At 40.1% G+C, this 12,175-nt stretch overlaps 1 protein-coding gene across 1 annotated transcript; it reads right to left on the bottom strand.

The window, feature by feature from the left end:
* Window positions 1–5,223: 5,223 nt before the first annotated feature.
* mex3a (mex-3 RNA binding family member A) lies at window positions 5,224–11,176 on the bottom strand. The gene is made up of 2 exons (XM_084089119.1): window positions 10,728–11,176; window positions 5,224–7,944 (listed from the first exon to the last, which is right to left on the bottom strand). Exons 1-2 carry the CDS (start codon window positions 11,131–11,133, stop codon window positions 6,833–6,835), a joined length of 1,518 nt encoding a protein of 505 aa, XP_083945245.1. The 5' UTR covers window positions 11,134–11,176; the 3' UTR covers window positions 5,224–6,832.
* Window positions 11,177–12,175: the final 999 nt, after the last annotated feature.

Below are 12,175 nucleotides of genomic sequence, written 5' to 3'. Positions count from 1 at the left end.
ATTAGAAACATTTACAATACAATTTCTTGAAAGTAACCAAAGAATCAAAACTAGTATGGCATAGATACATTGATCAAATATCAAAAATGAAGGTCACAAAGAACATGTTCTAAGGAAAAAACCTGCAGTTTGCGTGCCCCGTGTAGACACGATACTGAATTATGAAATTAAAACGACTCGTGGAGTATCGGCTAGCCTCGTCTATGATATGGCAAACCCCTCGTTTATCAACAATAAATTGAACACTAGTACCAGGAGATGCTTGACCAAACTAATGCACTAATACCACTATGAGAGCTGTATGAAACACTTCTACTGTGCTGGAAGCTACCAAATACAGACTGTCGGACTGGAGTAACTCATCCCAAGCGAGGTCACATCAGTGACCATCCTAACCCCCCCCCCATGTTCCTGTCTGACTGAAATTGAAACCACTACACAACTATCATTGCCACCACAGAGCCAAAACAAAGTCGAGATGCGTGTTCACCATGAAGTAAGTATTGAGAGACTATGCGTCTCCGTGTAATCTTGTAAACAATAGTTCACCGCTTTGACGTGTGTGAGACACTCTCGGTAATAATGAACTGCAATCATCAGCCCTTGAGTGTAGTTTGTACATAAGCCTCATTTGTATGTGACAAAACAGGTTGCCAGTTAAGAGATGATACAAGTTACATGCAAATAACGGTATTACTGTGAGTGTGCTCGAAATTGCATTCCGTTCACATATCTGGAAACAAATATGATAACGGAATGTCTGATTTGCAGAAAAAAAAGTGTGATTTAGTTTTTTTTTTAAGTTTTTTTTTTTTAAAGTTTTGTCATGCATATTTTTAAACGATTGGAAATCGGAACGTCATTACATGTAGTTGAATTTTGCTTGTATTACTATGCACAATCATTTTTCTGTTTCACCCTGTTATACTTCAGCCTGTTATCGCTTCATAACAATTGCATTTAAAAACAAAGCAATTTAATAAAAAAAAAAGGAAGGGACCCTTTATTCACTCAGCTATGAGGTGTTAAAGGACAGGTACACGACACTTCTGAGTGCTTCTAGTATGCAAAAACGCGGTATTGAGGCACAAAGTTGAAGTGACTAAAATTCCCCCGAATGCTATAAAATATTTCTGCCATTGTTAATGCACACGTTAAAACGGCACGTATCTGACGTTTTAAAATATAAGCCTTTGAAACCCCACCCCACTCGTTTTATGCTGTCAGAAGTGTGAAGGATTTTTCTAACTTTCATAAATAAAAATTCTATAGTTTTAATCATTTTAGTAGAAATCAACTTCATGCGTTTTAGAAATATATTAACTTTTTAATTTATTAATTAAAAAACAAAACGTCTTGAAGTTACTTATAAATATGTTTGCTTCATTAAAGATATTCATAAATAACATCCAGATACTGACCTCTTCCTCTATGAAATAATAATGCATGTTAGCAAAATAGAATCTTACGAAAGAGCTATAAGACATTTTTTTCCCTTTTAAGTTGCTTTGTATAAATGCTGTGAGGAAGAACCTAAACAGATATGGTGGTATTTCTCTAGCCATGTAATTTAAACTTAAAGCTCACTTTTGATTAAGAAACAAAAGGCAAAATTAGACATTGGTTGGGTGGCCATTTTTACATTCAAATACAATATTTGCCCTTTTGTACTATACTGAAAGGCATTATAATTGCTTAAGTGCATCATGTATATGTTCTCTGGTGATTCTATGGAACGGACGCTGCAGTGTTCACAGATAAATACATGCAGCTTCGCTATCTGCTATGTAAGAACACATATAGGCTATTGTTCGCCTAGTCGGGCGTATAGAAAATATGAACAAATCTAAAAATGCAAATATATCCATTATGGGAATGCAGTAAGGGTACAGTACAGTTCAGCTCAGCTCATAAATTTGCAAACCCCTTGAAGAATTTTTTTAAATTGCATTTTATTTTTTAGCACATCCCTAATGCAGATATTTAAGAAATTCCACAAGACAAAAATTGTTCAAACATTGCTCGCATGCCTTTGTTTCCTCATCTATAGCATCAATGACTGTTTGTAATCTTAAGCGATAGTTTTGAGTCTCTGGTTTGTCCTGAGCGCACTGTTCTTGACAAACATCCCCCAAGTTCTTTGGTTTCCCAGCATGCTCTGCACATTTGAGTTCTTCCCCCACAGCGGCTACACGATCTTGATCTTCGGCTTTGACACTCGGGACAATTGAGGGACTCGTGCAGCTTTCACAAAAGGCTGCAAACAATCATTGATGCTCGAGTATGTGAATTCTGAAGGGAATTATTAGTGTAAATAATTTTGTATATGGCATCATCAGGGCGGTACTAAAGAAAAAATACAATCTTAAAATGCACCTAAACACATTCTGCTAGGGGTGTGTAAACATGAGCAAAAAAAAAAAAAACTGTACAAATTGGGGTATTTGTGCATTAGATACTTTATGTTGGGTAAGAGAAATAGGTTTGGAAAAATAAACTGGTATCATTGTACAGCATTACATTTAAACACCAGCTGTAGTCCTCACTAAAGTTCTCTGTAGTACAAGTGGCTCTGTTATATTTTATCTACACAGGCTGTTCAAAGTTAAATAATGCTCTGTAAAATAATTTTCCAGCATGCACAACCAAAAAGAAGCGAGAGAAGCTGTTGAATTGCAACTATTTAACAACACCACGTAATTACTGAGAGAGAAAAAAGCAGAAGCGGAAACGATTCACAGTGGTTCTTAATGTTAAGCTTCACGTTAGACAACACATTCTTGTTAAACCTGTTAGACCCTAAACTGGACCACTTTTCCTTGTGAATCTGTTGTCGCACGTTGTGACCACTCCCCCCTCTCGATCAGAATGGCTCTTTGCATGAGCAGTTATTATTTTGGATTAGGCATAACAGTAGTGCCCTTGGCTTGTCATTCTGAAATTATGACGGAATTTGCCAGTTGAAATTAATGGAATGAAGATGATTAGACCTTTCTGATATGCATTTTAAATACATTTTTTATTTCTTATGAGCTGCTCTTACATGCAGTATATCCTGTCAATAGGGTGTGTAGAAATGTTTATATTGTCATAACTGTATAGGCATAGCAAATGCTACAAACTAAACTATATATTAATTAATTGATTGTGATAACCCTAATTTTTGGTTATGTATTTTCTGAAGAGCTTTCAGATTTTGGGGCATCATTACCTTCACACTTTATTTTTATTTATTTAATTTCTATTGGGATATGATGCCTTACGTAATATTACAAACTAGCAAGTAGGCTATTAAAGACTATTACAATTGCTTATATAGTGAAATATATTCAATGATATGCCTATGGTAGTCAGTCTTTATTATATATCTCCCTAAATGTCAATAAATATAGTCTTATTCCTATCAAATAAATAATACTTAAAAAAGGTTTTGCTGTGATTGGCTGTATAAAGTCTTTAACAGTTAAAATGTCTCCCTTTCAAAGCCTGTATTGAATAAAATCTCGCTCTGAATACTTAAACAGCACCTTCTCTATTGACTCAGGTTACATTCTTTGAACAATATCATCAATATCTGAAGCTGCGACATTTGATTAAGAAACTAAACTTTTGAAGCGCTGCATTTTCAAAATGGGAAAGTCGTTACTGCTTTTGTTTTGCTCTCAAAAAGGGCTTTAATTGTGTAAATACAATGTGCATGGCTTTAAACGATTCTTAGGGTTATCAACCACTGCAAAGCATTTCTGTAACAGTGCATTTTTAGATAAAGATGAACTGATATCTTGTTTTATTAAGTATTAAGATAGTTATTGCTGTTTCCTGCGTCCACTGACCTGGTGACCTTAAAAGAGGCAGGAGAACAAAATGTGGTTTATAGCCAGACAAATGTTCTGAATCAGATTCTGAAATTCGAGCTATTACGGTTTGCATAATCAATTCCTTTTTCAAAATGCTTTTGGTTTTTATATATATAAATATATATAAATGACCGAAATGCACAATCATACATTCCTTGAATGGATGAGCGTCTGTCCCTGATCAGTGCTGGGGATTTGAAGAACCAGAAAAAAAAAAAGCTAAGAAAAACCTCTATTCACTACCGTCGTATTGGTGTCCTTTTATTTAAAGGAAATTAAGATGCTATTTCTAAAGACTGCGACATTTAGAAATAGCGCTAAGTGACTTGTTCAAAATGCGCTATCCGTGCAAATACAACCAACTATCCCAAAATATAACCTAAGTGCAATAATAACGGTAATATTTGCCATTTGAGAAATGCACTAGCTTTTCGATTGCAAATGCTGTTTGTGTTCTTAAAAATAAGGTGCTTTTAAGAGCTTTAATTTTAAGCCTTTTCAGTTTCGTTTCTCAAATCTGAGAGTTACTTAAAGGGACTTGAAATATATTTCGATTAAAGAAAGTACCTTATTACATTGACACTTATAGAAAGTACTTGTTCTCGTAAACAAAAGAGCAAAACAAAAACACTGTCAGGCGCTAATGCGGCCGTAATACACAAAATCAGACGAGGCAAAAAACTACTGTAACAGTCAAACTGAGCGTCAAAAGTTTTTCAGAACTAATATTTAAGATGCTAATGGCTCAAAGGTAAATCGTTATAGTAAGTTAAATACAATCACAAGCTTACCCTAGCATATCTTCTAACACCGTGCACATGTGGCAATGGCGCAGAGAGGCTTGATGGGGGAAAACTGACCCATTTCAAACAGAGTACATTTTCAGTGGCTCCATTCTTTTGTAGTGGCCTTCTAGCGAGAGGAAAAAAAAAAAGACAGTTTCCCAACCTCCGAATGCTCTAATCCCCTATTCCAAAATCCCCTAGCCTGCAATGAGACAGGCAGTGTGTGTGTAATTTGATTCAGCATGAGCGGCCACCAAATTGGGCGTCCCCCCCCCCCCTACTTTCTTGTCAATTACAATTGTCTGATTTCATTGTGGAGTTCAAGGTTGCTCTGCGATTGGCTGCTTGTGACCGTGCACTGGCAGGGCTGTCTCGAGAGGGTCACGGCAGGATGTCCCGCACATGAAGGAAGACTCCATGGAAACTTCGACGGCCTGCCTCTCGTGCACATTGTGCGAGGAATTCGGAGAGATTCGGTAAGTTGAATTAAAAATGCTTCGGGTCTATCTCGTCACTCTCTACCCAGAACGCCAGGATTTCTCTTTGAAATAAAATCTGCTCTTGAATTTTCTTTTTTTTTTCACCCCATGGCAGGACAAAAGAGGCCCCCTTTCTCCCCATTGGGAATACCAGAATGGGGAAAGCAAGAGCGAGAGAGAGAGCGATCGACAGGAGGGGCCCCAGCTGCACCTAGTTTAGCCCCCTGCGTGGCGTCCCGTCCATCCTCATTCACGCCACTGTACGCCACCCCTCCTTCCTACAGCAGTTGCTTTGCACCTGGACTCTGATGTATGGCTAATTATCAGCTCCTCCTAGGGCAGGCCATGTCGGGGCGCTCCGGGGATTGTACCACCACTGCGACAAAACAATATACTCTCTGGGAGGAGCTCTGTAGTCTTTACAGCGTATGATGCACGGAGCAGCGAGTAGAATTAGAGTAGAATTCCCCCCCTGACAGCCTGACCTTTTAGAGAATAAAAAAAAAACTTAATCTTAAGTACGATATGCAACACCTGCCTCAGTACAGACAGACAGTCAGGACGCTTTGCAACTCAAATGCAGGACCTCGTGAGTGGGTGATTTACATTGTACTGTAGCTCGAAGTCTTGCTTGCTTTTGTCTATTTGGTCTATTCAGGATCAGATTACAAACCCCCTCCCCTCAATCGCCCCCTCAGCTTTTTTTTTTTTTTTTTGCACTTCATCTCATGCACTATGCTTGTAATCAGTGTTTTACCAAATAAATGTGTGGAAATTGAAGAGAAAAAAAATCATAAACATACTGAGTGCAGAAATGAGAATAAAAACTCGTTAGTAAAAGGAAACCTGGAAAAGACCATTTGAACAAAACAAACAGTTTTTTTCTTTTCTTGTATTGTACCTAATAAGACCTTTTTAGATGCATCACATAATAGGCTGACTGGTGCAGAAACAAAACCAAACCAAAAAAGAGAAACTCCCTGTTTTACTCGTCAATTACCCGTTCAAATATTGATTAGCAAAGCAGATACTAATTGTGTAATTATGTCGTTTAGAACATGATCCCAATTTAAAGCCACACCGACATCAGGTCGTATATATATCAGCCCATATTGGCCATTTCTATACCATCTATTTCGCATAGACATCTAGCAATGTAATGTTTTTGACAATCACTTTACATCAATTTTAAGGTGCAAAGATTTAAGATTCTAGTTTACCTTAAAAAAAAGAATACTAGCTCATTTGCAGAAGATGCTGGGATGAAAAACTATACTCCAATCTTAGGAAATAAACTTGTAATGATATTTTGTTTTTATACCTCCCCAGCAAAAGGAAAAGTGTAAAATGTTCACATTATTTCTCCTGTTACTGTCCACACAGCATGTGGAAAAAAACAGCACCAGTAAAAAAAGAAAAGAAAACAAAGAAAAACAAAAATGAACATGCTAAGAACTACGTTCTTTCCATTTTTAAAAAAACTTTTATAAAATATATATGTATATATGTGTACATATAAAAGAAAAATCTGAAAATACTTCTTCCTCTTTTTTTAGTAAAGCAAGCAGTGTGTTCTAAAATATCTGCTTGTTTTGGTTTTGTGTTTTCTGAAAAATAAAAAAGTGAATACTGGCCAAATAAAAAAAGATTAAAAGTAAACTGATACTACAGAGTAAAAACAAAGCACAAAAAAAAACGAAAAAACAACTCTTTAAGAGAATATTCGGATAGCCTGTGTGACCAGGGTGTGGCAGACAGGGCACTCTGGATGGTTTAGCTCACAAATTCGGATGGCGCACTCCATGCAGAAGAGGTTATGACCGCACGGGACCAGAGCGGCCGTCACTTTGCTCTCAAAGCAGGTCATGCAGTCCCGAGCCACGGCAGGCGGTGAATCCGGCACGGGCAGACGTCCGCTGAACGTGACCGTGGTGGCGGTGGGCTCGCTGTGGGCCCGGCGGGCCTGGGCGTGAGGAGACCCCACGGCATTGGAGTTGTTGGTGCCGCACGGTTCGGGCAGTCCCGGCGACAGTCTGGTCAGAGGGAGAGGCAGGCCTCCAAAGCTTTTGGAGCGCTGCTGGGCATAGTAGGCCACCTGTTTGGGATAGTCGGGATCGCCCCAGCTTTGAGTGCCCTCCGAGCCGAAGTAAGAGCACGGCTTGTCCCCGTTGCCGTGGTTGGTAAAGTCACCTTTACTGTAAATCCCTCCCCCTCCTCCTCCTCCTCCGCTACTTCCGACCATGGTGTCTGAGAAATTCTGGCGGTAGCTGCTGGCAAGCGGTTTGCGCGGGGCCCCCTGGAGCCCCCACACCTGCTGCAGGCGGCTCTCCAGACCCCCGTTGCCACTGTCAGGGCCCAAGCAGTCGTTCTCATTGTTGTGGTCGTGCAGGCCACCCGTGCGGAAAGCAATGTGCGCCTCGATTTCCTCCCGAGCCCGTTCGGCGTTCCCAGGGGAGCCGGTGATCTCGAAGACGGGGTCGCGGTCGCGGCTCGGAGTTACGATATAAGTGCACGTTTGCTGCTGGATGCGTTTTATAGTCGAGCCTTTGGGTCCGACCACCAGACCCACGACGCGGTAGGGCACCCGCACCTGTATGGTGGTCTGGCCGGGGAGCGGTGCAGGTGGCGAGCCGCTGAACGAGACGCCCAGCTTGTTCCTGGAGGCCCGCAGCATGGAGAAGTGCTCGGCAGCAGAGATGATTTCACGTCTGGCCAGGGCCACGTCCTCTTTGCGGCCCGTGATGAGGAAGACTGGTTCTTCGCCTCTGACGGGGGTCTTGATGTAGGTGTTCGTCTTTGCGCGCAAAGCTTTGATTTTGCAACCTGTTGAGTGGAGAAGGAATATTATAGTAGTGGTACTATTAATATCTGTCTATTAACACTTATTTTTGCTCGTTTGTTTCCAGGTCAAAAGGTCACCCATGCTCCGAATCTGCAGCAGAACTCATTCACAAAGTTCTTCATGTTCATGGAAAACAAGAGATGGACTCTTAAGTGCAATTTATTTCAACATTTTGGATAATTTGATTGTGGTTTCAGTTCTCATTAAAGGTATAGTTACTCGGTTTAACACAATTGATCATTGACTGCGTTTAATCATTTTACCATGCTCGAATATACAAAATTCTGCAGATTCATTGCAAAAGTCAGCAGTTCAGTCTGGGCCTGCCCTTGCTTTTTCTATTGTAACCATTATACCAAATATACAAACACACTATTTTTTTTTCTCATGATAAAAAATTAGCATTGGCTTTAATTTTTTTCTAAACAACATATTAAAATTAAATTATTCTGTAATAAAAATGAGCATTGTCTTATTCTGTATACAAATTTTTGATAATAAAAATTTAGATTGTCTAGCAATTTGTTGTTAAACCCACAGAACCTTATTCATAAACAAATAAAATCTGTGTCAATCTTTCTTTCTTTGTCATTTCGGTTTGTAAAACTATTGATTATACAATGTGCACTGAAATTTCTTCTGCTCGTGTTTAATGAATGAGGCCCAAAGTGAATTTAGAAATTGCTGTTCACTCTTCTCTGTTGTGGTAAACGTACAAATCGATTAAAACGATGGCTTTGTTTTTTGCTGCATTACACTGTCTCAGTAATATTCTTGCTGTTTATTCATAATATAGAAAGAAATGTGTTGGCTTAAAATTATCTTAAGTATTTACCATAATAAATCCCATTTAGCATATTAAAAAAATTCCATTCTGCGTTTGACATATCCTAATAGAATTCAAAAAACAAACCTGTGATTACAAAAGCTCTTAAAAATCACTGTTGTCTGAATGACGTCTTCTCTGCAAGAGTGCCATGTGCTTACAGACAGTCACAGGTACTATTCAGCACTGAAACAAATGTGTAAAATGTGTTTTCAGATGTAAATTCCCCAACTATTCTCTCGCATTGCAAACAAGCAAGCTAAGTACCCCATAAAGTTATTGTTGAGAATGAGATATGAATTCATAACAAGGTGTGGTGCTCCACAGCATCTTGCCTCGTGTACAGCACCAGCGTATTTATTAGCACCTCAGTGGTGTCTTATCAAGAGTGGGGTGGCTTTCTCCGCCCAGGGGCCTGTTCAGTGGATAGATCTCTACACACTGGTTTCATGCCTCATTGTGTAGAGCAGAAGCTAAAAAAATAACCTGGATGGACTGTCTAGCACTGACAGCGGGGAGCACAGATTCCCTCCCGCCGCTGAATCGTCCCCCTCGCTGCAGGAGCACATCTCCTAACAGGCATGGCAGCCACTGCAGGTGAACAAAGCACTGGAACCTCACAGCTCAAATTCCCAACTAATGGCGATAACAAGGATACATAAGTGCTGCTTTTTTCACCATCACTCTCGCTTGTTATTATCAGGCCAAATCTATTCATAGAAAAAATGCAATTAAATTAACCTAATAAAGACCAAACAAATGTCTAGTTATTCAGCTCAGGATGTGGCCGTTATATCAGTAACTAATGAGGTAAAGACCCCATTTCAAATCCTCTTAATCAGCAACTTCCAATCCACGCGCTCACTGCATCCCAAGTTGGATTCAAGCATTCACTTCTGAAACACGCAGGCCACTTTACTAGACAAAGTCGTTATATGCAGGGGGACGTTTATTAGTGCATATTTCATCTGGGTAAGATATTACACTTTTAATGAATGGACAGTGTGCTCCATAGAGGCTTCCTAACCCCATGCTTTGAGTGCAGGGCTGTTGTACTGGTAGACGGGGCGTGACTCTAACACAGTCTTTATAGTCTGTCTCTACAGGACCAAATGCAACATGGCTTTCTAGAATACTGTATACTGTGCTTTCAACGTATCATGAAGTGACTTGTCAATCACAACGAGACAACAGGGTCAACTACACGAGATTGCCTCCTCAACTTATTCCAAATATCATCACACATTCATAATATAACTTTTCCGCCAAGTCATGTTTGTATTTTCCCATTTCCCCCCCGCGCGAGCTTTGCCCTCAAAACACACAAGGACTTTCACTTCTTTGTCTGACAACGCTGTCAGAATTTCAGCACTTTTAGTTGTTCACGAGACCCACTTTCACGAGCTTCGCGATATTATGGAGATAAGCGGTGGACTTAAGTTACCCGACAAGTCCTCTTTGTCTGAGGGAGCCTAACATAAACAACGTGGTGGTGCTGCTGCTGCTGCATATGAAAGCCCGCAGGAACTACAGAGGCGCGCGAAGGAGCGAATGACACAATGTATCCAGTCAACAAAGACCGTTGACTGTTACATTGTATCCAGCGAGCGCACACGCGTTCCATTTTCTGTTTCAAAAAAACAGAATTACGCGCCCTCAGACGACAAAGGGAAAGCAGCGTGCTGACATTGAAGGCGTGGATGTGGAATAACGCCTTTGTTCTCGTACCCGCTGGTAACTTTGCTTAAAGCTAAGAGGAAATGCCCATGTATATGGCATCTACGCGCTGAAATAGTAGCACAGCTCGGCAAAAACAGACACGTTAAAAAGCATTACCACTCCCTTTTTCTTTGTTAAGACAGCTCCACACTTAGTTTGAGCCGCACACCCTGGAGAACGAGTTTGAAAGCATGCGAAAGTGCGCATCGTTGTATTTACCTTGCCTCCCCACTATTTCGGCCACATGTTCGGAGCTTGGCACGGGGACGCACTCCGTTATGTTGCAGCCCCGTCCTTTGGTTTCGGTCGGCGAGGTCTCGTACAGGGCGCACAACTTGTTCTTCCCTTGTAACATCCCTGATTCAGATGGGATGTGATTGTGGTGGTTATTGTTACTCCTGTCTTGAACTCCTCCACCACCACCACCCGCAGGAGCCCCGTCCTCGCCCTCTCCAAGACCCAGCAGAGACAGTTGGCCCAGCGCAACTCTAAGGGCACGGGAATCATCCTCCTCCTCCTCGGGCGGCACTAGGAGACCCTCGCTACCGAACCCGGAGCCGGCTAAATCCCCGCCGTAGCCCCCATTTTTCTCCATGATCCCTGCTAGAACCAGCAAGCTAGGCATGGCTAACAAAAGAGTGTGAGACAAAGACACTGGTAAGAGACTGGAGAAACAGCACCCTCGCCGCCACCCCGCCCCCTCCTGGTCCAAGTCCCCCCTTTGCGATAGTCCCTCCCACAGACCAGCCCCCTCTCCGGTTCCGATACGCAGAAGGCGAACGGGACACAAGGATGTCTGCGCCGAAAAGGGCCAGGCTAACTGATGCTCCACCCCGTCTGGTTCGCTCAGTCCCCGCCTATGGCAAGCCGTTTCAGCATGTATTCCCTACTACAATCAATCGATTTTATGACACTGAGCGATATTTCATTTTATTTTACGATACAGTTTTATTTTTATGTTTAAATAACAATAAACAAAATTGTAATAACTGTTTTTGTTCCACTTTTTTAATAAGTAAAAAAAAAAAAAAAAAAGAACAATAAAAACATTGCAAAAATCAACAACAAAAACATAAGATGCATCAAATATATACATTGATTGTTTTGTAGGGCCATCACACCTTATAGGTCAACTAACATGATCATTATAAAGGTGTTTCAAAAAACATTCACTTCCACATATTTGATAATTGCAATACATCTATAGTTCATGATACAAATAACAAATTTGGGAATATTTTGAATAAAAAAGGGATACATCTGTCATACAGAGGCTGCATTTATTTATATATTAATAAAAGTAGAATTAATACAGAAACTATTTTTTTGTTTATCATTACTTACAGACAAAATATTGTCTGTAAAAACAATATATAATATACATATTTTAATATTTTGTATTATTATTTTACTATTTTCGTTTATTGTTAGTAGTACTATTTATCCAGTTACATTTATGGGATTTTTTTTTAAGCCATTTGTTTCGTTTATTTGCATGGTGTAATTTAATTATTATGAAAGCTCAACAAGTGTGTTATCACCCGCAAGTGAGTCACCATCATTCATAAAAATATTAATGTGAACACCAGTGCAGTACTGCAGCAACATAGAAGACTACGCTTGTAGCCGACTATGAAAATTGTTTGCTATTTTTAAATTCATTTATG

Source organism: Abramis brama, assembly GCF_963993115.1.
Source record: "Abramis brama genome assembly, chromosome: 17".
In the NCBI taxonomy this organism is placed as follows: Eukaryota; Metazoa; Chordata; class Actinopteri; order Cypriniformes; family Leuciscidae; genus Abramis; species Abramis brama.
Note: the sequence above shows the minus strand (reverse complement) of the source record. Positions and strands in the feature narration are given on the sequence as shown.